The sequence below is a fragment of the Arachis hypogaea genome, chromosome 11, assembly GCF_003086295.3.
Source record: "Arachis hypogaea cultivar Tifrunner chromosome 11, arahy.Tifrunner.gnm2.J5K5, whole genome shotgun sequence".
Classification (NCBI taxonomy): Eukaryota; Viridiplantae; Streptophyta; class Magnoliopsida; order Fabales; family Fabaceae; genus Arachis; species Arachis hypogaea.
The window spans coordinates 112,767,177-112,795,041 of NC_092046.1; the positions used below are offsets into that span (position 1 = coordinate 112,767,177).

Consider the following 27,865-nt stretch of genomic DNA (forward strand, 5'->3'; position numbering starts at 1 on the left):
TTTTAAAAATTAAATTATAAAATATTTATTTTATTATATAAATATATTAAATAATATCTTAAAAATAATATACATGTTAGGAAATTAATATTATAGTCATCAATTTCAATTAATACTATAACAGATTATTAAATAAATCCAATATAAAATTTACTAACATGAATTTTTATTAAATTTAGATTTCAATTTTTTAATTAAGTTTTAAATATTTTATTTTTAAAAGTTTTAAATATTTTTTATATTAATATTAACTACAATATTAATTATACATTGTTGGCTCTTATTTTTTAAATAAATTGTTATATTAGTATTTTTTTGGAGATTTTTCCTTTTTTTTTAATTATGAGAATAGATTCTCTCAATTTTTTTAATTATTTAATAAAGTATAATTTTTTATTATTTAATATATTTTTCACATAATTTTTTTTGATTCTATTTAAAAGATATAAAATAAGAGATCATATTTTATCAAATAATTACTAAAAAAAACTGAGAGGATCTAATTTTTTTTTTCTACCTAATTTTTTCTACAGATAAAAGATCTTTTTCTTTTATTAAAAAATAATTAAAATGAATTTCTTTTAATAAAGGTACTTATTAGGCAAGGAGAGAGGAAGAGAAAAGAAACAAAAAAAAAATGTTAAAAACGGTTGAGGCAGGATAGAGATTAGAGCAGCAGCAGAAGAAACTAGACAGCAATACTGTATAGTTACGGTGTACCTCGTATTCATACGCCTTAGACAGCAGAGAGAGAGAGAGAGAGAGAGATGCTTACAGCTTACTTGCTTGCTTACTAGATAGATAGCTTGCTACTACTTCATTCCTCTTCTTTTTCTTCTTTATCGTTTTCTTAGCATCGTCACACTCATCACTACGCTCTTTTTTTCATTCTCGCCACTCTAACTGGAAAAAGGAAGAGTCTGGTGTCATTTCAGAATCTCACTAGTTTTGGATTGTTGAGTTGAGGGTTGAGAAAGAGAGAGACAGAGAGAGATGGCAGGAGGTGGAGGAGGGGGAGGAGCACCTGCACCAAAAGCAGATGAGCCACAGCCACATCCACCGAAGGATCAGCTTCCTAACATCTCTTACTGCATTACCAGTCCTCCTCCATGGCGTTTGTTCCTTTCTCTTTTCCTTTATTCCCCCTTTTTCCACACTCTTTTTTCATCAACTCTTCATTTTTATTTTTATTGTTTTCATTTTTTAAACAAGGTTGCATTTAATACTTTCTTTGCTTAGAACTATTAGGAGTATTCATAGGAACATAAATTATGAGGATCTATCATTACTTCTTGATAGATTATGTGTTTTTTAAGGCAATATTGCTTGTTTGGGCAAATTTATTTATTTATTTATTTTTTAAATGTAAATTGTCAAAAGTGGGTTTCTGTAAAGTATAAAAATGTTCTATTGAGAAGAAACTCAAAGACGTTCTTAAGCTAATTGTAGTTTTATGTTTCACTAGGTAGCTGGAGAAGCTGAATTAACTTTTTTTTCTTTTATAAAAGAGAGAGAGAGAGAATTGCTGGTGTTAATTGATGGTTCCTGCTTCGTAATTTTTCATTTAAAATGAAGTGCTTTATATTTCTTGTATTGTTGGAACCGATTTGAAGTCCTATCTGTAGACTGTAGTTGACAGAAACTACTTGAAAAACTCTTCAGCTTTTTATGCTGTAATTCTGCATTGATATTCACTTTGCAATCCATTTTCATCACACCGAGTTAATAATTTTATTGAAAAATTGCAGTACATTTTATAACTCTGCTGATACCATTCAGTCAAGTCAAGAACATCTGATAATCTCTGAAAATATGACTAAGATATCTGCTTTTGTTTTTTTTTTCTTTTCATTGAGCTTATGATAAATTTGGGGACATTCTGATGCAGCTGAGGCTATACTTCTGGGTTTTCAGCATTATCTTGTGATGCTTGGTACAACTGTGCTAATCCCCACTGCTCTTGTTCCCCAGATGGGAGGTGGCAATGTAAGATTAAGAGACCATATATACTTGAAAGGGGGAAAAACTGTTGTGGAATAATTTGAAAGGAACATCTGCCATTCTTATTATTGAAGTTTCACTTTTCTTCTATCCAAACTTTTAAGTAGGAACAAGAAAAGAAAATTAAAAGGCAATTTTTTGCAGGATGAGAAGGCAAGAGTTATTCAAACACTGCTCTTTGTAGCTGGAATCAACACATTGCTGCAAACATTGTTTGGAACTCGATTGCCTGCAGTAATTGGTGGCTCTTATACCTATGTTCCAACAACAATCTCAATTATTCTCTCTGGTCGATTCAGTGATGAACCAGATCCTATAGAGGTATTATGATAGAAAAGAGAATAAAATTTAATTCAAGCAGCAATATATTGATTTTTGGTGCCATTTGATCACTTTATTTCTCTGCCCTTTTGGCTTTGTTTTTCCTCCTATTCAGAAATTCAAGAGGATAATGCGGGCTACTCAGGGTGCTCTTATTGTTGCTTCAACTCTTCAAATAGTACTAGGCTTTAGTGGCCTCTGGCGTAATGTTGCAAGGTTGGTTTCTCAAGTTCTTCATAAGTTAGTGCATTATATTTTTATATCTCTTTATATATGGCTTGAAGTATTCTAAACTGAATGTCTTTGGCGTTTATGCTGGTTATCAGTTGTGTCCCCAACTGAACTGATGTTTGCATAGTAGTCAATCTCACGGGATCTCGGTGGGAATCTCAGCATCCCATCCCTTCCCAGCATGCATTTGAGACATGAGATCTCAGTTTTTTCAACCCAGCTGTCCTAACCGGGGTCCCAGGATCTTGGCCAAAATGCTAGCCTTTTTTTGGGCAAAAATTTTATATACAATATACATGAGAATCTCCACCTGTCCGGGATCCCAACATCCCCAATTTTGGGGATGTCTGACTACTATGGAATTTTCATCAACTATGTATTCCAAATCCTAAAAGTATAAAGTAACTGAATATTCCTGTGATTGAGTGTAATATTACTAAGTGATGCAAGTTCAACTTCTTTCTTCAGGTTCTTAAGTCCTCTTTCAGCAGCTCCTTTGGTCGCACTTGTTGGTTTCGGGCTATACGAGTTAGGCTTTCCTGGGGTAAGCCTCATTTACATATCTATATTGCTCATATTCAAAGTTAATCCATAAAATGAAAAGTTCAATATTAATCCCCTGCCCCTGGCTTGGATATAGGTTGCTAAATGTATAGAAATTGGATTGCCGCAGCTTATATTGCTAGTTTTTGTGTCGCAGGTACAGTTCTTTTAGCTTTGTCTCATACTCTCATATATATCCTACCTCTCTTAAGCCTTACCAATTTTGATCTCAGTTTGTTTTGTGCTCTTGATTTCTTTAATTTTCAGGCATGATGGTTTTCTATAGACTGACATTGATTTTCCCGTGTAGTTTGTACCCCATGTGCTCAAAGGTGGAAAACATGTCTTTGACCGTTTTGCTGTGATATTTACGGTTGCAATTGTATGGTTATATGCATTTCTGCTCACTGTTGGAGGGGCCTATAACCACGCCGCACCCAAAACACAATCAACCTGTCGTACTGATCGTTCTGGCCTAATAGAAGCTGCTCCATGGTTAGTTCTAGGATTTAATTGACGGGTTACTTGGTGTTATTTCCCCCTTGGCAACCCAATGATTGCAAAGTCCTAATGTCCTCAAAATTCAAATTATGGTGTACTATTTTTCAGCAATATTTTTGGATATATTTCGTGTAAACATGTAATACTGTTTCCCGTTGCAAAATGGGATGGACACCATATGATTTGCCACCGCTGCCCAAGCTTTTTCCCTTGTTACTTCCATTCTAAGCATACTAGATCATTCATTGAAATTGTACATTCAGTTTCAAACATGAAGAATCTCTCATTGTTTTGACTTTGATATAGCCATATGATAACTTGCTGTTTCTTCTGATAGAGCTATGATTGTGTTGTTTTTTTTATAAGGATTCATGAACCCCCTCCCCTAACATTTGTCATGCTCGAACTTTTTCTATACACTTGCCCTTTTTTTTGTAACTTAGAACATGGCCATAATTGTTATTTTTCAAATAAGAACCAGTTGCATCCCTAGAAATTAGTTTTCTTATACAGTTGAGGTATGCAATGTAGTCATATCTCTGAAATGAATCATATTTGACTGATTTTGGGTCTGCAGGATACGGGTCCCTTACCCTTTTCAATGGGGAGCACCTTCATTTGATGCAGGTGAAGCCTTTGCCATGATGATGGCATCCTTTGTTGCTCTTGTAGAGGTAATTTCTTAGTTTACTTTGTAGTTTGAAAAAATAATTCATTCTTTTCAAGTAGTTATTTTTCTTCCTATCAAATAATAATACTTTAAATAAAATTTCAAAAAAGCAATTAATAGCATCATGAGTTATTTCTTTTTCTCCTCCCCTTTTTGGAAAAACCATCAGCTAAGTTCAACTATTGCATTACTTATGCCTTACATGGTTCGCTTAAGGACGTAATATGAACATGTATTAGCACTGAAATCCAGCTTTCATATGATAATGTTACTGTGTGCAATATGACAAACACAGTGGTTGACGATTTGGGCTTATATGCTTCTGCCATTAATTGAACTTGTTGTTATGTGGCTGAAAATTTGCCTTTTAACTGATTAATACTGCTTGATGTGTTTTATTTGTTATTACAAGCAGTCCAGTGGAGCTTTCATTGCTGTTTACCGGTATGCAAGTGCAACACCAATGCCACCATCTATTCTCAGCCGGGGTATTGGTTGGCAGGTAGGTACACGCATGGATAGCAAATCTGCAGTTATATATCTTTAAACAATTTTATTGCAGTTTTGAATAATACCATTGGTGAACTCATGCTTGATAATAATATTGATTATTGTGCATTTTATTTATGCTTCAGGGAGTTGGCATTCTGTTATCAGGATTGTGGGGAACTGGCAACGGATCATCCGTATCTGTGTAAAGATTGAAACCTTTTCAATTTGTGTTTTCTACTTCCGTTTAAGCAAAATCAACTTCTTTGTTGATCAAAGGAATTTGTCTGGTTTCCCTATAGAGAAAATGCTGGTCTTTTGGCTTTGACTCGTGTTGGCAGTCGGAGAGTTGTGCAAATATCTGCAGGGTTTATGATTTTCTTTTCAATTCTTGGTGAGTTGAAGTATGATATTAGTGGCTTGTTCGTGAATCGAATATGCAGTCTTCAATTCTTCATCCGGTTCAATGCTCACCAACATTTCCTTGTGGTGTAGGTAAATTTGGAGCAGTTTTCGCTTCCATTCCACCTCCAATTGTTGCTGCCTTGTATTGCTTGTTCTTCGCTTATGTTGGTATGGCTAACTTAAGATATACTCAGGCATATCTTGATATATTTTGACACATATAACACATAACGTTCCACTTTAATCATTTGTAGGTGCTGGAGGCCTTAGTTTTCTTCAATTTTGCAACCTCAACAGTTTCAGGACTAAGTTTGTATTAGGCTTCTCCATCTTCCTTGGCTTGTCCATTCCGCAGTACTTCAACGAGTACACGGCAATCTACGGTTATGGTCCAGTTCACACCGGCGCAAGATGGGTAATGAATGAAACTTGTGTAGATATGATAAACCCCTGAATATGTTCACAGCTTTTCTGATGAGTTCACTCACAATAAATTTCGTGTACCTTTGCAGTTCAATGACATAATCAATGTCCCATTCCAGTCAAAAGCATTTGTTGCTGGTGTCGTCGCGTATTTCTTGGACAACACGCTACATAAGGACCCAACCATTAGGAAGGACAGAGGAAAACATTGGTGGGACAAGTACAGGTCCTTCAAGGGTGATACAAGAAGTGAAGAGTTCTATTCACTGCCTTTCAATCTCAACAAGTACTTCCCTTCTGTGTAATTGTGCAAATAAAGGAAGCTCAACTATAGCTTCGTCAAATACTTGCTTCACTAAAAAGGGTCTCTGAAAAAGGTCTTTGATTTGATCTTTGTTCTAAATATTACATTGGATATTATATTATTTTAGGCTTATAGAGAGCTATATGAATAGAAATATTGTAACACATTAATTTTATTGCTTTTGTTTCTGTATATGCTGATTTCTGACCTGAGATTGGATTCATGGTAGTAATGTGCATGTTTTGATTTATATATTTCATTTTGTAATCCTTGTTTACTTCTCACAGGACTTTCTGAATGCTGATTAACTGTAATTGAAATTTCATATAATAAAACATAAAATAGGTCTGATATTACATAGGCTGTATTTTGGTATTGACTCATATGCACTAAACATTATATAAGGTCAAGGAGTTTGAACAAATTGAGAACTTTGTGGCAATAAGTGAACTGGCGAAAGAAATGTCAAAATGAAAATGTCACATTGTCACTAAATGTTTTTGTTGTTTTTGGTCTACCATGAAATGGGTTGATATCATTCTACCAGATTCCAAAGCAAAAATAATATAAAAATTGAAAAAAAAAAGGGTTAGAGATAAAGAGTAGACCGATTCACACTATTTTTGTAAGGTTGAGACTTGAGAGTTAAGAATAATGAGATAATTTGATTAAATTATTATTTAACAGTTTTAACTATTGATTTTATATGTAACTTTATATGAATACAACTGTATATGAATTTTTATTAAAAGATTAATAGTTGATTTTCCAGGGTTGATATTGGAGAATTTACACCCAGTAACTTTCTTTTTTTAAAAAACGTAAAGGCTTCCGGCTATTATCCTAAGCCAAAAAGAAGAGATAATGGATGACAATGTCCAATTCAACCGTGAAAAGCCATGTTTTTGGTAAAATAAAACTCGTGTAGAACGAAAAAAAAACCAGAAGCAGCAACATTCGCATGTGATTTGAGCCCTTGTATTTTAATCACCGACCCAAATTAATAATTGATAAAATATGTATATTTCTAAAATATATTATTATAATTTATTATTAACAATTTATTTCAATATAACAATAACTTGGAAATTAAAAAATACTAGGAAATAAGTTATTTTGGTAACCAAATTCAATTAACTCCTTTTTTTCTTCTTCTTATGCATCTCTTCTTTCTTAATTAGTTTTTATTGTGCCAATTAGTTATTGGATCAATTTGATTGAATATGGTTACTGTTTCAAAGCATACCTAAAATGGCCTATTTGTGATTTGGGCTTGAAGATGGCGATCAGGGTGTTGTAAGTATCTTCATGTCAAGTTCGAAATGGAAATGGGAAGTACTTGCAAGTGATTCTGATGCAAATTTATGAGAATTAGGATTGAAAAATACCTGATTTGATGGGGTATTTATAGATAAGTGATGACTTGCTCTTGATTCTTGACTCTTTCATATACGGATGAGGGGTGGCTACTTCCCTTATTGTAGAAAAAGTTACACCACGCTTGGGTAGTTATCCTTAAGGAGGATAATGACAGAAGTAATGGGAGAACAGTGACTTGCTCTCTAAGTTGAATTGGGCACGAGTTATAGTATCAGTGTCCTAGGCGAATTGGGTAGTTAACCTATATTCCTTTGGGTGCATTGTGATGATTTTGGATCAATCACATTAGTTTAGGACAAGCCCATACTAGGTGGATTAACCTTTTTTGGATTATGACCTTATTTTTTTGGGCCATGGTATGGATAGTGCCCTTTCCTCATTCTCCAAGATGATCACAGCCTCACTACCGACTTTGTCAGACAACCCATCCATGTAAATGCTCCAAGTGGTCAGGTTTCCAATGTGATTTTCTGTGTACTCAGCTACAAAGTCGACTAGGTATTGAAATTTGATAGTTGTGCAAGCTTCATACTTCAATTCGAACTTAGACAACTCTACATCCCACTGTCGCATCCTTAGCTTCCTGCTATGTTTGTCTTCTGTAGTATGTGTTTCATGGATTAGTTAGCCCTGACCTTTATAGTATGAGCTTGAAAATAAGATCGTAGCCTTTTGGAAGCTAAGATAAGTGTGAAAGCAAACTTCTCGAATATCTGGTAATTCAGATTAGCTCTTTAAGGTGTCTTACTTGTGAAGTACACGGGGCTTTGTCCTATTTCATCTTTTCGGACAAAGGTTGATGCTACTGTTTTTTCTATCATGGCCAAGTATAGTATAAGTTCTTCACCCACATCAAGTCGAGTGAGAATGGGTAGTTAAAAAAGGAACTCCTTAAATAGCTAAAAGGCTTACTCACATTTTTCCATCCATGTATGCTCGTGTCCTTTTTTGAGAATCGAGAACAGAGGCAAGACTTCAATGCTGACCCAATCAATTGAGCCAAGAATCTTGAAAGTGCTATTAACCTTTTGTTGAGTTGTTGGACTTCCTTCGAACAAATCGGGCTCTTTATATTGATGATTGCCTGACACTTGTCGAAATTGACTTCAATTTCTCTTTGGGTTAGCATGAATTTGTAGAATTTTTCTGCTTCTACTATAAAATTGCCCTTGGTTGGATTAAGTCTCATTGTATGCTGCCTTATCATATTGAAGACTTCAGAGAGGTTAGTTAGTAGAGCTCCTCCACCCCTTGTCTTGACCAACATATCATCAACATAGACTTTCATGAGTTTCCTAAGATGAGGTCGAAAAACTTTGTTCATCAGCTATTGATAAGTAGCTCCTGCATTCTTTAACCCGAAAGGCATAACTATGTAGCAATAGTTCGCTATTAGGTTGGTAAATGAGGTCTTTTCCTGGTTGGTAGCACAAATTGCGAATCACACTTTTCACAACTCGTACCACTAACCAGCAAGTGCACTGGGTCGTCCAAGTAATACCTTACGTGAGTAAGGGTCGAATCCCACAGAGATTGTTGGTTTGAAGCAATCTATGGTTATCTTGTAAATCTTAGTCAGGAAGTCAATTATGTTTATCAGTTGAATTATGAATAACCAGTAGAGCATAAATTAAAAGTTACCTGTTGTGTAGTAATGGAGAATATGTTGGAGTTTTGGAGATGCTTTGTCCTCTGAATCTCTGCTTTCCTCTGTCTTCTGATTCACGCACGCACGTCCTCCTATGGCAAGCTGTGTGTTGGTGGATCACCGTTGTCAATGGCTACCTTCCATCCTTCCAGTGAAAACTACGCTCACGCGCTCTGTCACAGCACGGCTAATCACCGGTTGGTTCTCGATCCGGTTGGAATAGGATTTACTATCCTTTTGCGTCTGTCACTAACGCCCAGCCTTCAGGAGTTTGAAGCTCGTCACAGTCATTCAATCATTGAATCCTACTCGGAATACCACAGACAAGGTTTAGACTTTCCGGATTCTCATGAATGCCGCCATCAGTTCTAGCTTGTACCACGGAGATTCTGATTAAGGAATCTAAGAGATACTCATTCAGTCGGATATAGAACGGAGGTGGTTGTCAGGCACACGTTCATGGTTTGAGGAAGGTGATGAATGTCACGGGTCATCACCTTCATCACAGTTAAGCGCGAATGAACATCTTAGATAGGAACAAGCGTGTTTGAATGGAAAACAGAAATACTTGCATTAATTCATTGAGACACAGCAGAGCTCCTCACCCCCAACAATGGGGTTTAGAGACTCATGCCGTCAGAGAATACAAAGTTTAGATCTGAAATGTCATGAGATACAAAATAAGTCTCTAAAAGTTGTTTAAATACTAAACCAGTAGCCTAGGGTTACAAAATATGAGTGGACTATGATGGATGATGCAGAGATCCACTTCTGGGGCCCACTTGGTGTGCTGGGGCCCACTTGGTGTGTGCTGGGACTGAGACTTTAAGCAATTCACGTGCAGAGGCCATTTGTGGAGTTGAACGCCAGTTTTTGTGCCAGTTTGGGCGTTCAACTCCAGTTTTTGATCCTTTTCTGGCGCTGGACGCCAGAATTGGGCAGAGGACTGGCGTTGAACGCCAGTTTACGTCGTCTATTCTTGTGCAAAGTATGGACTATTATACATTGCTGGAAAGCCCTGGATGTCTACTTTCCAACGCAATTTGAAGCACGCCATTTCGAGTTCTGTAGCTCCAGAAAATTTACTTTGAGTGCAAGGAGGTCAGAATCCAACAGCATCAGCAGTCCTTTTTCAGCCTAAATCAGATTTTTGCTCAGCTCCTTCAATTTCAGCCAGAAAAATACCTGAAATTACAGAAAAACACACAACTCATAGTAAAGTCCAGAAATATGAATTTTTCCTAAAAACTACTGGAAATAAACTAAAAACTAACTAAAACATACTCAAAACTATATGAAATTATCCCCAAAAAGCGTATAAAATATCCGCTCATCACAACACCAAACTTAAACTGTTGCTTGTCCTCAAGCAACTAGACAAATAAAATAGAAGACTAATAGGTTGAGAAGCAATAATATCTCAGAGTTTTTGAATGAAGCTCAGATTCTAATTAGATGAGTGGGGCTAGTAGCTTTTTGCTTCTGAACAGTTTTGGCATCTCACTTTATCCATTGAAGCTCAGAGTGATTGGCATCTATAGGAACTCAGAGTTCAGATAGTGTTATTGATTTTCTTAGTTCAGTGTGATGATTCTTGAACACAGCTTCTTTATGAGTCTTGGCCGTGGCCCTAAGCACTTTGTTTTCCAGTATTACCACCGGATACATAAATGCCACAGACACATAATTGGGTGAACCTTTTCAGATTGTGACTCAGCTTTGCTAAAGTCCCCAATTAGAGGTGTCCAGAGTTCTTAAGCACACTCTTCTTTTCACTTGGACCTTGACTTTAACCGCTCAGTCTCAAGTTTTCACTTGACACCTTCACGCCACAAGCATATGGTTAGGGACAGCTTGGTTTAGCCGCTCAGACCAGGATTTTATTCCTTTAGGCCCTCCTATCCACTGATGCTCAAAGCCTTGGGATCCCTTTTATTTGCCCTTGCCTTTTGGTTTTAAGGGTTATTGGCTTTTTCTGCTTGCTTTTTCTTTTTCTTTTTTTTTTCTTTTTTTTTTGTTTTTTTTTCTTTTTTCTGCAAGCTTTGTTCTTTGCTGCTTTTTCTTGCTTCAAGAATCATTTTTATGATTTTTCAGATTATCAATAACATGTCTCATGTTCATCATTCTTTCAAGAGCCAACATATTTAACAGTCTTAAACAACAAATTCAAAAGACATATGCACTGTTCAAGCATTCATTCAGAAGACAGAAAATATTGCCACCACATTTAACTAATTAGACTTTCTCTTATTGAAACTCGAAATTTTATTGCCTCTTATTCAAAAGATCTACTACTTTATTCATGTTTGCTGATGATGAGAAAAGTAAACTATAACTTAATTGGGGATAAAATCAAACTTAGACACTAATTACTACTAATGATCATGTAATGAAGACACAAACATAGATAAGCACTTAACATAGAGAAAACGAAAAACAGAGAAAGTAAGAACAAGGAACGAGTCCACCTTAGTGATGATGGCATTTCCTTCTTGAGGCACCAATGATGTTCTTGAGCTCTTTTATGTCTCTTCCTTGCCTTTGTGGCTTGATTCCTAGTGATTTTTGGTATTTCTATCCTCAGTTGCTTTCAATAATTATGTGGGGGGGGGGGGGGAAGTGCATCCCCTGAGGTATCTCTTGATTTGCAGCCACATGTTCTACCACTGAGCTATAGATCCTTCACATAATTGTTTTACCACACCAAACTTAGAATGTTGCTCGCCCTCGAGCAAAAGAGGAGGGAAGGTGGGGATCCTGTGGGTCCACAGATCTTGAAATGATCCTGTGAGGTCCACAGATCTTGAGGTGTCAAGGCATTTACATCCCTGCACCAATTTAGGCATGCAAAATGCCCTTGCACACAACTCTGGGAGTTCAGCGCCAGGTTGGTGCCCATTTTGGGCGTTCAGCGCCAGAACCATGCTCTGTTCTGGCGTTGAACGCCAGACAACTGCTTCCTCCAGGGTGTGATTTTTCTTCTGCTGTTTTTGATTCCATTTTCAATTTTTGATATTTATTTTGTGACTCCACTTGATCATGAACCTAATAAAACATAAAAAACCATGAAAATAAATAAAAATTGGGTTGCCTCCCAACAAGCGCTTCTTTAATGTCCTTAGCTGGACCTTGCTGAGCTTTTAATCTAGCTTCAGCTTTGAGCATTCTTGCTCAATGTTGCCTTCAAGATAATGCTTGATTCTCTGTCCATTGACAATGAACTTCTTATCAGAATCAATATCTTGAAGCTCTACATAACCATATGGTGATACACTTGTAATCACGTATGGTCCCCTCCACCGGGATTTTAGTTTTCCGGGGAATAGCCTGAGTCTAGAGTTAAACAACAGAACCTTCTGTCCTGGTTCAAAGATTCTAGATGACAGCTTTCTGTCATGCCACTTTTTTGATTTTTCTTTATAAAGCTTGGCATTTTCAAAAGCTGTGAATCTGAATTCCTCTAGCTCATTTAGCTGGAGCAATCGTTTTTCCCCTGCTAATTTGGCATCTAAGTTTAGGAATCTGGTTGCCCAGTAGGCCTTATGTTCCAGTTCCACGGGCAAGTGGCATGCCTTACCATACACGAGTTGGTATGGAGAGGTCCCTATAGGGGTCTTGAATGCTGTTCTGTAAGCCCACAGAGCATCATCCAAGCTCCTTGCCCAATCCTTTCTACGGGTATTTACTGTCCGTTCCAGGATTCTCTTTAATTCTCTGTTAGAGACTTCAGCTTGCCCGTTGGTTTGTGGATGATATGGAGTGGCCACTTTGTGGCGAATTCCATACCGAACCATGGCAGAGTAAAGCTGTTTATTGCAGAAGTGAGTGCCCCCATCACTGATTAACACTCTAGGGACACCAAACCTGCTAAAGATATATTTCTGGAGGAACTTCAGCACTGTTTTAGTATCATTGGTGGGTGTGGCAATAGCCTCAACCCATTTTGATACATAGTCAACTGCCACCAGAATATAAGTGTTTGAGTATGATGGTGGGAAAGGTCCCATGAAGTCAATTCCCCATACATCAAACAACTCTATTTCCAAGATTCCTTGTTGAGGCATGGCGTAACCATGAGGCAGATTACCAGCTCTTTGGCAACTGTCACAATTACGTACAAACTCTCGGGAATCTTTATAGAGTGTGGGCCAATAGAAGCCACATTGGAGGACCTTGGTGGCTGTTCGCTCACCTCCGAAATGGCCTCCATATTGAGATCCATGGCAATGCCATAGGATTCTCTGTGCTTCCTCTCTGGGGACACACCTACGGATAATTCCGTCTGCACATCTCTTAAAGAGATAGGGCTCATCCCACAAGTAGTACTTTGCATCAGTAATTAGTTTCTTTTTCTGTATTCTATTGTACTCCTTGGGTATGAACCTTGCAGCTTTATAGTTTGCAATATCGGCAAACCATGGTGCTTCCTGAATGGCAAATAGATGCTCATCAGGGAACGTCTCAGAGATCTCAAGGAAGGGGAGGGACGTCCCTTCCACTGGCTCTATCCGGGACAGATGATCAGCTACTTGGTTCTCTGTCCCTTTTCTGTCTCTTATTTCTATATCAAACTCTTGCAGAAGCAATACCCATCTGATAAGCCTGGGTTTTGAATCCTGCTTTGTGAGTAGATATTTAAGAGCAGCATGGTCAGTATACACAATCACTTTTGATCCTACTAAGTATGATCTGAACTTGTCAATGGCGTAAACCACTGCAAGTAGTTCTTTTTCTGTGGTTGTGTAATTTTTCTGGGCATCATTTAGAACGCGACTGGCATAATAAATGACATGCAGAAGCTTGTCATGCCTCTGTCCCAATACTGCACCAATGGCATGATCACTGGCATCACACATTAACTCAAATGGCAATGTCCAGTCTGGTGCAGAAATGACTGGTGCTGTGACCAGCTTAGCTTTCAGCGTTTTAAACGCCTGCAGGCACTCTGTGTCAAACACAAATGGCGTGTCAGCCATTAGCAGATTGCTTAGAGGTTTTGCGATTTTTGAAAAATCCTTTATAAACCTCCTATAGAATCCTGCATGCCCCAGAAAGCTTCTGATTGCCTTAACATTGGCAGGTGGTGGTAATTTTTCAATTACCTCTATTTTTGCTTGATCCACCTCTATTCCCTTGTTTGAGATTTTATGCCCAAGAACAATTCCTTCAGTCACCATGAAGTGACACTTTTCCCAGTTTAAAACTAGGTTGGTTTCTTGGCATCTTTTCAGAACAAGTTTTAGGTGATCAAGACAGGAGCTGAATGAGTCTCCATATACTGAGAAGTCATCCATGAAGACTTCCAGAAATTTTTCCACCATATCAGAGAAAATAGAGAGCATGCATCTCTGGAAGGTTGCAGGTGCATTGCATAGCCCAAAGGGCATCCTTCTATAAGCAAACACTCCGGATGGACACGTGAATGCTGTTTTCTCTTGATCCTGGGGATCTACTGCAATCTGGTTATAGCCTGAGTAGCCATCCAAAAAGCAGTAATAATCATGACCTGCTAGTCTCTCTAGCATCTGGTCTATGAATGGTAAAGGAAAATGATCCTTTCTGGTGGCTGTATTGAGCCTTCTGTAGTCAATACACATGCGCCACCCTGTAACTGTTCTTGTAGGAACCAGTTCATTTTTTTCATTATGAATCACTGTCATGCCTCCCTTTTTTGGGACGACTTGAACAGGGCTCACCCAGGGGCTATCAGAAATGGGATAAATAATCCCAGCCTCTAGTAATTTGGTGACCTCTTTCTGCACCACTTCCTTCATGGCTGGATTTAGCCGCCTCTGTGGTTGAACCACTGGTTTGGCATTATCCTCCAGTAGGATTTTGTGCATGCATCTAGCTGGGCTTATGCCCTTAAGGTCACCTATGGACCACCCAAGAGCTGTCTTGTGTGTCCTTAGCACTTGAATAAGTGCTTCCTCTTCCTGTGAATTTAAAGCAGAGCTTATGATCACTGGAAAGGTGTCACCTTCTCCTAGAAATGCATATTTCAAGGATGGTGGCAGTGGCTTGAGCTCTGGTTTAGGAGGTTTTTCCTCTTTCAGAAGAAAGTTCAGAGGCTCTTTCATGTCCCCTGAATCCTCCAAATCAGGCTGAACATCTTTAAAGATGTCTTCCAACTCTGATTCGAGACTCTCAGCCATGTTGATCTCTTCTACCAAAGAGTCAATAAGGTCAACTTTCATGCAGTCTGTTGATGTGTCTGGATGCTGCATGGCTTTGACAGCGTTCAACTTGAACTCGTCATCGTTGACTCTCAGGGTTATTTCCCCCTGTTGGACGTCAATGAGGGATCGTCCAGTTGCTAGGAAGGGTCTTCCTAGAATGAGAGTGGCACTCTTGTGCTCCTCCATTTCCAGTACAACAAAGTCAGTGGAACCATCAGCAAGTTGGAGACATATCCGGGTTGGTTTAACTTCATCAGTTAAGCCAAGCTTTCTGATAGTGGATGCAGGTATCAGGTTGATGCTTGCCCCAAGATCGCATAAAGCTGTCTTGGTGCAATCACCTTCTAATATGCATGGTATCAGAAAACTCCCAGGGTCTTTAAGCTTTTCAGGAAAGCTTTTTAGAATGACTGCACTGCATTCTTCAGTGAGGAGAACTCTTTCTGTTTCTCTCCACTCCTTTTTATGACTCAAGATCTCTTTCATGAACTTGGCATAAGAAGGTATTTGCTCAAGTGCCTCTGCAAATGGAATCTTTATTTCAAGAGTCCTTAGATAATCTGCAAAGCGAGCAAATTGCTTATCCTGCTCCTCTTTCCGGAGTTTTTAAGGATAAGGTATCTTGGCTTTATAATCCTCAACCTTAGTGGTTAGAGGAGCCTTTTTAGAGGGGTTGTTATCAGCACTTGTGTGTGTCTGATCCCTCACTGGCAATTGCGTACCAGAGTCAGAAGCTGGAGTGACGTTAGACGCCAACTCACTGTCTGTTCCTGGTGCCTGAACGCCAGAAATCTGCCCCTGTTGGGCGTTCAACGCCAGATTCTTGCCCATTTCTGGCGTTGAACGCCAATCTTGCCTTGTTTCTGGCGCTGAACGCCAGTTTTGGGCATGGTCTGGGCGTTCAGCGCCAGTCTTCCACCCGTTTTCTGGCGTTTTAGTGCCAGAATTATTTTTCCCTGGGCTCTTACTGTCCTCAGGGGAATCTTTGGTGGGTTGCTCGTTTCTTGAATTTTTGATGCCTTGAGGTGGGGTATTTAATGTTTTCCCACTTCTTAATTGCACTGCTTGGCATTCTTCTGCTATTTGCTTTGATAGCTGCTGCTTTGTTTGCTTAAACTGTTCTTCCATATGTATATTAGCTATCCTTGTCTCCTGTAACCTGTCTTTGAATTCAGCTAGCTGCTTTGTTAGAAAATCTAATTGCTGATTGAATTCAGCAGCTTGTTTTACAGTACTGAATTCAGCAGTTACTGTTTTAACCTCTTCATTCATGGAAGGGTTGCTGCTTAGATACAGATGCTGATTCCTGGCAACTATATCAATGAGCTCTTGAGCTTCTTCAATTGTCTTTCTCATATGGATAGATCCACCAGCTGAGTAATCTAAAGACATCTGAGCTCCTTCTGCAAGCCCATAGTAGAAGATGTCTAACTGAACCCACTCTGAAAACATTTCAGAGGGGCATTTTCGTAGCATCTCTCTGTATCTCTCCCAGGCATCATAAAGAGATTCATTATCTCCTTGTTTAAAGCCTTGGATGTCCAGCCTTAGCTGTGTCATCCTTTTTGGAGGGAAATATTGATTCAGGAATTTTTCTGTCAGCTGTTTCCATGTTCTTATGCTGGCCTTAGGTTGGTTATTTAACCACCTCTTGGCTTGATCTTTTACAGCAAATGGAAACAGTAATAGTCTGTAGACATCCTGATCTATTTCCTTATCATGTACTGTGTCAGCAATTTGTAAAAATTGTGCCAGAAACTCTGTAGGTTCTTCCTGTGGAAGACCGGAATACTGGCAACTTTGCTGTACCATGATAATGAGCTGAGGATTCAACTCAAAGCTACTAACTCCAATGGAGGGTATGCATATGCTACTCCCATATGAAGCAGTAGAGGGGTTAGAATATGACCCCAGAGTCCTCCTGGACTGTTCATTTCAACTTATGTCCATGATGGATTTATATGGATATAACTTGGACTGATTTATCTTTTTTATTTATTTTATTTTATAAGAAGTAAATACTTAAATAAAATAAAATAACTAAAAAGAATTTGAATTTTGAAAATTATAATATTTTTTTAAAAAAATTAAAAATAATTAGTTAAAAAAAACAGAAATTTTTGAAAAAGAGGGGAGATATTTTCGAAAATTTGAGAGAGAGAGTTAGTTAGGTAGTTTTGAAAAAGTTAAGAAACAAACAAAAAGTTGGTTAGTTAGTTGAAACAAATTTTGAAAAGATAGGAAGTTAGAAAAGATATTTTGAAAAGATATTTTTGAATTTAGTGAGGAGAGAGAAAAACAATAAGATAGTACAAGATTTAAAATTTTTAGATCTAATGCTCCTTGTTTTTGAAAATTTTGGAGGGAAAACACCAAGGAACACCAAACTTAAAAATTTTAAGATCAAGACACAAGAAAACTCAAGAACACTTTGAAGACTCACAAGAACACAAGAACATGAAGGAAGAACACCAAACTTAAAATTTTTAGAAAACCAAGCCAAAATTTTCGAAAATCAAAGGGAAATCAACAAGAAAACACCAAACTTAAAGTTTGGCACAAGATTTAATAGAAAAAAAATATTTTTGAAAAAGAAGGTTTTGAAAAGAGTATAAAAGATTCTAACCCAATCAAATTAATGTTCTAGCCAAATGAGTTATGGGACCTTCAAAAATTTTAAGAAAGATTATTTTTGAAAACACCAAACTTAAAGTTTGGCACAGGATTTAATAGAAAAATTATTTTTGAAAAAGGTTTTTAAAAAGAGTATAAAAGATTCTAACCCAATCAAATTAATGTTCTAGCCAAATGAGTTATGGGACCTTATTAAAGTTTGGCACAGGATTTAATAGAAAAATTATTTTTGAAAAAGGTTTTTTTTTAAAAAATATGATAGCCAATTACCATGAACATAAACACCACGTTCTAATTAACTGAGCTATAAATTTAAAGTGTTTTAACAAGGGATAAATAATAAAAGACTCTAAACTAAAAAGAGAAAATTTTTCCTAATCTAAGCAACAAAATAATCCATCAGTTGTTCAAACACGAACAATCCCCGGCAACGGCGCCAAAAACTTGGTAGCACAAATTGCGAATCACACTTTTCACAACTCGTACCACTAACCAGCAAGTGCACTGGGTCGTCCAAGTAATACCTTACGTGAGTAAGGGTCGAATCCCACAGAGATTGTTGGTTTGAAGCAATCTATGGTTATCTTGTAAATCTTAGTCAGGAAGTCAATTATGTTTATCAGTTGAATTATGAATAACCAGTAGAGCATAAATTAAAAGTTACCTGTTGTGTAGTAATGGAGAATATGTTGGAGTTTTGGAGATGCTTTGTCCTCTGAATTTCTGCTTTCCTCTGTCTTCTGATTCACGCACGCACGTCCTCCTATGGCAAGCTGTGTGTTGGTGGATCACCGTTGTCAATGGCTACCTTCCATCCTTCCAGTGAAAACTACGCTCACGCGCTCTGTCACAGCACGGCTAATCACCGGTTGGTTCTCGATCCGGTTGGAATAGGATTTACTATCCTTTTGCGTCTGTCACTAACGCCCAGCCTTCAGGAGTTTGAAGCTCGTCACAGTCATTCAATCATTGAATCCTACTCGGAATACCACAGACAAGGTTTAGACTTTCCGGATTCTCATGAATGCCGCCATCAGTTCTAGCTTGTACCACGGAGATTCTGATTAAGGAATCTAAGAGATACTCATTCAGTCGGATATAGAACGGAGGTGGTTGTCAGGCACACGTTCATGGTTTGAGGAAGGTGATGAATGTCACGGGTCATCACCTTCATCACAGTTAAGCGCGAATGAACATCTTAGATAGGAACAAGCGTGTTTGAATGGAAAACAGAAATACTTGCATTAATTCATTGAGACACAGCAGAGCTCCTCACCCCCAACAATGGGGTTTAGAGACTCATGCCGTCAGAGAATACAAAGTTTAGATCTGAAATGTCATGAGATACAAAATAAGTCTCTAAAAGTTGTTTAAATACTAAACCAGTAGCCTAGGGTTACAAAATATGAGTGGACTATGATGGATGATGCAGAGATCCACTTCTGGGGCCCACTTGGTGTGCTGGGGCCCACTTGGTGTGTGCTGGGGCTGAGACTTTAAGCAATTCACGTGCAGAGGCCATTTGTGGAGTTGAACGCCAGTTTTTGTGCCAGTTTGGGCGTTCAACTCCAGTTTTTGATCCTTTTCTGGCGCTGGACGCCAGAATTGGGCAGAGGACTGGCGTTGAACGCCAGTTTACGTCGTCTATTCTTGTGCAAAGTATGGACTATTATACATTGCTGGAAAGCCCTGGATGTCTACTTTCCAACGCAATTGGAAGCACGCCATTTCGAGTTCTGTAGCTCTAGAAAATTCACTTTGAGTGCAGGGAGGTCAGAATCCAACAGCATCAGCAGTCCTTTTTCAGCCTAGATCAGATTTTTGCTCAGCTCCTTCAATTTCAGCCAGAAAAATACCTGAAATTACAGAAAAACACACAACTCATAGTAAAGTCCAGAAATATGAATTTTTCCTAAAAACTACTGGAAATAAACTAAAAACTAACTAAAACATACTCAAAACTATATGAAATTATCCCCAAAAAGCGTATAAAATATCCGCTCATCACTGGTCAAGGCCATACATTAGGATTCGGTTGTAGCATGAGTATGCGTCCAAAAAAAGATAAGAATCGGTAGCTAGATGTTGAATCCACCAAAGCATTAATGCTAGACAATGGGTATGGGTCCTTTGGACAATCTTGATTGAGTTTAGTATAACACACGCAGATTCTCCATTTGCCATTATGCTTTTTCACCAGTACCACATTAGCCAACTACAATGGATACTTCAATTTTATAATGAACCCTGCTTCCAAAAGGGCTTCGACTTGTTCCTCTACGACTTGTTGTCTTTCAAGACTAATCTTCCGTCGTCTTTGTTGTATAGGTCGGGATCCTGCATAAACTGCTAGCTTGTGACTCATAAGGTCGGGATCTATGCTTGGCATGTCAGAAGCTTTCCAAGCAAAGAGGTCGGCATTCTTCCTAAATAACTCGACAAGATCTTCTTTTAGTTTCCCTTCGGGATCTATGCCTGGCATGTCAGAAGCTTTCCAAGCAAAGAGGTCGGCATTCTTCCTCAATAACTCGACAAGATCTTCTTTTAGTTTCCCTTCAACTTTTTCACCAACATTGGTTGTCTTCCCGATCTTATCTCCAACTGGACCTCTTTGAGTCTTTCTTCAGGTTAGGGCCTGATAAACCCCAATTTTGTGGTTTATCTTGTGCTTAATTTAGGGGATTTTATCAACTTATCTCACATTAATTCAATGAAATAGCATGGTTTTATAATTCTCCCTAATTTTGTGCTTAAGTGTGAAAACATGCTTTTTAGGCCTTTAATTTGCTAATTTTAATTCACTTTAATTCCATTCGATGCCCTGATATGTTTGTTAAGTGATTTCAGGTTCATAAGGCAAGTATTGGATGGAAGAAGTGAAAAGAAAAGCATGCAAAGTGGAGAATGCATGAAGGAATGAGCATTTGTAGATTTGAAGGCCACGCGCACGCATCATTCACACGTCGCGTGAGAAGAGATTTGCAAGTCACGTGCACGCGTCACCCACGCGTACGTGTGAAGAGGAAATTAGCCAGTGACGTGCACGCGTCGACCACACGCACGCGTGACGCTGGTCACGTGACCTCATTAAAGTGAATTCGCTGGGGCGATTTCTGAGCTTCCCAGGCCCAAATCCAAATAATTCCTGAGGCTATTTCATGCAGAATTCAAGCTTGGGCAAAGGGGGAGCAATTAGTTGTAGGATAGCATCATGTAGGTTAGTTTTCTAGAGAGAGAAACTCCCTCTTCTCTCTAGAATTAGGGTTCTTAGGTTTATTTTTCATCTTAGATCTAGGTTTAATTTCTTGTTCTCATCTTGTTTCCTTTACAATTTCATGCTCTAGTAGTTTAATTCTCTAAGTTTCTTCTGGTTAACTTCTCTTTTATGCCTCATTTATGTTGATGAACCTTTGTTGGATTTGTATTCCATTTTATGCAATTTTATGTTTGATGTTCTTTTATTGTTGATTTGAGTTGCTATTGTCATTCTCTTGCAATTGGTAGTTGTCGATTTTATTCTTCCTTGCAATTTACCATGCTTTCCTTTTATGCCTTCCAAGTGTTTGATAAAATACTTGGTTGGATGTTAGAGTAGATTTTTGAGCATTCTTGGCTTGGAAAGAGAAATTAGACAATCTTGAGTCATGAATGCCCAACTCATGTTGGTGATCTAGAGTGATTAGTTAATATTGTTTCCATTGAATCTAATCTCTTGCTAATTCAATTAGAAAGTTGATTAGGACTTTTGGATTGAGATTAACTAGTCCTATTTGACTTTCTCCCTATGTTGAAGATAACATTATACCTTCTTCCGATGTTGGAGATGACGAAATAGGATTAGCTCTTGTTAATTATTGTATGACTAGGATAGAAAGCTTAGATTCCCAATCCTTGCCATGAATGTCTCTCTTTATTAATTGCTTTCTTTAATTGTTTTCTTTACTTTTCTTGTCATTTATTTTCTTGCCCCTTTTATCAATCAAACCCCCTTGTTCCTTCATAGCCAATAATTGATCACTTCATTGAAATTCCTTGTGAGACGACCCGAGATTTAAATACTTCGGTTAATTTTCATTGGGGTTTGTACTTGTGACAACCAATATATTTAAAATTTGATTGAGTTATTTGTTGGTTTGAAACTATGCTTACAACGAAGAAATTCCTTTTCTAATAAGAGAAATTTCTAGACCGACAATAATCTTTCTATCAAATTTTTGGCGCCGTTGCCGGGGAATTACAATGGTGTTATATTATTGGCTATTGTGAATATGTGAATATGTTTGCCTTTTGCTTCTTTGTTAGTTGTTGCTAGTTGTGGGATTTTGCTTTCTTTGTTTCTTGTTAGCTTTTGTTTTTGTTTTCTCTTGCTACTATGAATTCTCATCCTTTTGGCTATGAGTGTGGTTACAATTATGTTGTAGAGAATGAAAGCTTCAATGAGGAATCAGATTATGGGAATGGATATCAAATTAGGGAGGAGCCACATGCTTATGGTCAATCTTCATGGCAACAACCTCCTCCAATCTCTCATGGATACAATCCACCCCCATAATGTACATAATTATGAACTAAACCCTCAATATTGTTGTCAACCTCACTCACAAGCCTCATACCACCATTCACCTCCATATGATCCTAACCCATATTCACCATACCAACCACCATATGAACCATATCTAGAGCCACCACCATTCCAACACCAATACTCCCATGAACCACAAATTCCATACACACCACCTCAAGACTTCCACCAATATGAACCACCTTCCAATTACAATACCTTTCCCTCAAACAATGAACCCTCTCTTCCACCACCTCCAATAGATGAAGGTCTCCATGCCCTCATGCTAAAGCAAAGAGATCTTAGATCTTATATCCTAAGGCAACAAGAGGATATGGAAAAGGAGTTCAAGGAGCTAGAAGCCAAGATTGTTATCGTGATGGAAGCCGTTAGCAACATGGTATCATCCCACCTAAGCTTACGCGATCAAGGCACTCCCATTGTTAAATGTGAAGAAGCAACTAAGGAGCATAGTGAGGGAATGAACTTGAAGCTTCAAGGTAGAGAAGAGGAGTTAAAACAAGAAGTGCAACAAGAGGAGGAGGTAGAGATAATTGAACTAAAGGAAGTGGTTGAAGATTTAGGAGATGTTAAGTGCAAGGAGGAATCTCAAGTTGAAGAGCTTTCTTCCATGAAGTGTGAAATTGGTGTTAAGGAGGATAGTACACAACCTCCAAGGCACAATGTGATTGAAGAATTGGAAAAAGTGGGGGCAAGCACCAAGTTCCCCTATCTATGATGATTCCACATCAACATATGATCCTTTTGAGTTTGAGGAACCCTTCCCCATTAGACTTGAAATTGATGATGAGGTGGATTTTACTCAACCTCCTATTTATGATTTGAGTGATGGGGAAGAGCTAGAAGAATTTGGTGAAGAAGCATGTGAACTTGAGGAAGCTTGGCAAGAAGTAGAGCTTGAAGAACCTTGCCAAGCGGTGAAAACCTCTATAAGAGGATGGATGGGAGTAGAACGTGCTTTATCAAGACTGTTGGAAACTCCTCTACCTAAGTTGTCATCTAATCCTTCATTTGAGTGGGTAAAACTTCTAACTCTTAGCTTTATTATCCCACTCGAATTTGGTTTGCTTGAAACAGATGGGCAACTTAGGGCGCTTTGTGGAATTAAGCGTAAGAGGAGGATGTTTAGTGGTTGACATTGTAAGTCTAGGCTCATTATGGTTGGAAGCTCAAAATTGAGGAGCATGGATTCGTGTAGTGCTCAATTGGATGGGTCTAGGAGGATTGCTTGGTGCCTTAGTGAGAATTTAACTTTCTTACCACCCGGAGAGAATTATCATGATCAACTTGAAGACGGGTGTAAAAATAAAGTATGGGATCCCGGATTACTAGAGGAGGATCAATTTTGGGAGCTCATGATTTGTGAAGAACTCCATCAAAGCTTGGAGATATTGACTTTGAATGATGGAGCTTATTGGAAGTCCAAGCATTGGTGGATGTTCAAGGATGAATTCAAGCACAAGCCACCTTGATGGAGAGCTCCCCATAAGTCCAACTTAAGGACAATAAACAAAAGTGATAGGTGGGAGACACCCCACCATGGTAACATCTTTTCATTTTTTTCTCTTTTGTAGATATTGGTAAAATAGGTTTAATTTCATGTTTTGTTTAGTTAGTTGAGTTTAATTGGGAGTCTAGTATGTTAAATAAGGTTTTATGGTATTTTGGTAGCTGTTTGGAGGTTTGGAACGCTTGGTTTAATGCAAGAACTTGGAAAATTGTGAAAAACAGAGCACCAAGTCACGCGTACGCGTCGTCCACGCGTACGCGTGACCTTAAGTTTTTCGACAATCCACGCGTACGCTTCGCCTACGTGTACGCGTGGACCCAAAATTTTCACCCTCCCATACAAATTCCAGAGAGTTGCGTGAGTTTTGGGCTGGAATTGTGCCTCTAGCACAAAGTCCTCCCACGCGTACGCGTCATCCCACGCGTATGCGTTGTTTCTCTGATTTGTCCATTGCACGTACGCGTGACTCACGCATACGCGTCGCTCCCATTTCATGTCACCACGCTTACGCATCACACCACGCGTGCGCGCGGTATGGCTTGTCTCACCCACCTTCTTTTCTTCTCTTCTTTCCATTTCTTCTCTTCTCCTCTCTTCTTTTCTTCTCTCATCCATCATCCAACACTACCATACACCATCAACCATTAGTTAGTTTAGTTAGCTAGCTATTTAGTTAGTTTTATTTTTGCTTAATTTTCTATTTTAAGTGGTAAGTGTTGGATTATTGATTTGATTTGCTGTTTATTAGTGCTGAAGATATTCATTGTTGGATTCTTTGTTGAGGTTACAATTTGTTACTTGGTTTTGAGTTTTCAATGCTTAATGTTTTTGAATACCAAGTACATGTGACATTTCCTTCAAGCTTTTTAAATCTTTTGAATTGCATGTTTTGGCCACCATTTAGTCATCATACATTGTTAGGCAATTGTGTATTATCAATGCATTTTTTGTTAGGTGATGCTTGTTTATGATTGACCGTTATTCTTATCACCTATTTCATGCATTGAAATTTTGGAATTGTGAAATTGGATCGAAAGCTTACCTAGTGATATATTTTTGAGCTTTGTAAAGCTTTGTGGACCATTGATTGACTCACGGATACCGTCGATAAGGAATTTCACAAGATTTTTCGCGTTGCGAGTATAGTCCTCAATCGACAAATGATCCGCAAGTATCAAATTTAGAAGGAATTGGTTGTCACAAGTTCAACCCCAATAAAATTAACCGAAGTATTCAAACCTCGGGTCGTCTCACAAGGAATGGGCAAACATGTGCTTCAACATTGGTTAGAAATCCGGGGTTGCAAGTCATGAGCAAGAAATTAAACTAGGAATCTTAACAAGCAAGTAATCTTAGAATGCAAGAAACTAATTCAATTGACTAAAGCAAGATGTAAATAATTCCAAACTAATAAAATAACATCCAATGTAATTCTATTCTAAACTAAACAAGTAACTATAACTAAGACAAAGCAATCAAGATTTTTGGATTTTCAAATAAGAATGATAAAAGCAACTCTTGGCTAGACATGAGAATTGGAGTCACTATCCTTGTCTAATAACCATATCTTGACAATTATGAGGAACCAAACTCATTAAGTCTACTTCTATACTTGAAGTATGTTAAATGGTTTAGTCAACATCAACCTATAAGGTCCAACCTAACTACTAATTAACTTAGTAGTAAGCTAGTGTCAATGGCTATCAAATTGACCACTAAGGGTTCCCAAATCATCAAATCCATTAGACCCAATGACTCAAGTTTACCCAATTCCCTTAGCCTAGGCCAAGAGTAAAGAGAACTACTCCATAATCAAAGGAAACATTTCATTAAACACATAATAAGCATTAATAAAAGACCTATTCAAATTGCAATTAATTTGGAACTAACAAGTACCCACTAACAATTATCAACATACAATCACTCAAACAACACAATTAATCATGGAAATCATCAATGCAACAATAACAAATCAAGATCTACAAGATTCATGAAATTGGTATAAAATGACAAACAACAAGGAAATATAAAACCAACACAAGATCTAAACAAAATTATACTAGAGAATTCAGTTTAAACAATTAAAACTAGTAATTAACAAGATCCAATTCAGAATTACACAAGGAAAGATCAAATTAAAGCTAGATCTAGAGAGGAACAAGGGTTTCTCTCTCTAGAAGAACAAGAACCAAAAACTAGCTAAAAATTGTGTCTAAGTGTAAAATGATTGATCCCCCCTTTCCCCCTAGCATCCTTGGGTCTTTTCCATACAGAACAGCTTAAATTTGGGCCTCTTCAGCCTCAGAAATTGCCAGGCACAATTTCCTTTAATGAGGTCACGTGCAGCTTTCCACGCGTGCGCGCCATGCGTGCGTGCGCACCGATTGTTTTTGTGATCCACGCGCGCGCGCCATGTACACGTGCGCGTCGGTGGAATTTCTCTAATCCGCACGGATGCGCCAATCTACGCGCGCCGCTTTTAGCTATCCACATCCACGCGTGCGCGCGATGTTCGCGTGCGCGCCCATTCTGAAGTTCCCAAAATCCAAATCTTCATGTTCCTTTCTCTTGTGCATGCTTTCTTTCTCTCTTCTAAGCCATTCTTGCCCTATAAATTCTGAAATCACTCAACAAACACGTCACGACATCGAATGGTAATAAAAGAGGATCAAAATATAGCAATTTTAAGGCAAAAGAAGCATGTTTTTCATCATGGAGCAATATTAGGAAGAGAACACAAACCCATGCAATTCTTGTGAATAAGTGTGAAAAATATTGACAAAACCCCCCGAATTCTACACAATATAAACCACAAAATTGGGGTTTATCAACTATGCTTGCTATGTGATTGATTTTAACTCTTATTTTTCTTTTCCTAAGTTCCATAGCACCCATGTCTTCCACCCTTATGTCACTTAGGTATTGCAACAACTTCAATATGTGTCATTGTTTGATGTGTGAGTTCTATATTTCAATTGGTTCACTAAGTTTACTCACACATCAATTAATTTCCATCCATTATCCAATTCATAATTGCTTGATTGTTTGCTTGAATGTTTTCATGCTTCTTTATCACTTGTTTGCTTATCTTAACTTACAAGTTTTCTTTGAAGTATTTCAAGCACACTAGAATGAGTGAAGTGTATACTTCTTTTGTGTAATTGTGACATGGCTTTTACACACTAGGGTATGAGTTCTAAACTGCGTGCAACTTAAAATTCATACGCCTATTTTTCATCACTGTCACACTAATTCACTCACTTCATTCTAGTGATCATGACCTCATTCCAACAATCTATGCTTCCTTGCTTATGCATTTACTTATGTTATTATATCCTGTTTTCTATTGTCAGGATGAACCATCATAAGCAACGACGGAAGCGAAAGGAAGAACATGCAGCAGCCGGTTGACCCACCAGCTGAAGGTGGCAACTAGGAAAGTTGCCGTACCCCTTTGCTCATCTCTGAATGCACCGAGGACGGTCCAAACTTTTAAGTGTGGGGAGGTTGTCCGACCGAATCGGCGTTTTTGGGTGACAAGTTTCTAGTCCCAACACTTTTGTATTTCATTTTTAGATCTTTTAGGATTTTTAGTTGTATTTTCTTGTTTTGCACACACATATATATGTATATATATATATACGTATATATATATATTTTTTAGAACTTGCTTGAACTATACATTGTGGAACATGATTTTTGAGCTAAGAACACACAACCTTGTGAGTTTTGAGCCTAATTGTGGGTTACATCATACAACCACTTATTTTTCTTCTTGTGTGTGATTATTCTCTTTCTATGATTGTAATCTTTGATTTGTTTGATTCTATATGTCCATTATGTTGTATATAAATTCACTTATATGATTGAGGCCATTGTTTCAATAACTCACTTACCCAAATAGTCTTACCTTTTATCTTCCATTGTTAGCCAACTTTGAGCCTATGCTAAACCCATTTGTTTTTAATTTTAGCACATTACAAGCCCTAAGTGAAAAACAATAAATGTCCCTTATTTGGATCTTTGATTAGCTTAGGCTAGTGA

The 27,865-nt window shown here is 37.9% G+C and overlaps 1 protein-coding gene across 1 annotated transcript; it reads left to right on the top strand.

Annotated features, from left to right (window-relative positions):
- Positions 1–601: 601 nt before the first annotated feature.
- On the top strand, positions 602–6,155 carry LOC112722380 (nucleobase-ascorbate transporter 6). The gene is made up of 14 exons (XM_025773380.3): positions 602–1,114; positions 1,889–1,986; positions 2,146–2,322; positions 2,438–2,538; positions 3,022–3,097; positions 3,194–3,253; positions 3,407–3,591; positions 4,175–4,271; positions 4,683–4,769; positions 4,903–4,961; positions 5,059–5,150; positions 5,252–5,329; positions 5,416–5,576; positions 5,674–6,155. Exons 1-14 carry the CDS (start codon positions 994–996, stop codon positions 5,887–5,889), a joined length of 1,608 nt encoding a protein of 535 aa, XP_025629165.1. The 5' UTR covers positions 602–993; the 3' UTR covers positions 5,890–6,155.
- The last annotated feature ends 21,710 nt before the right edge of the window (positions 6,156–27,865 follow it).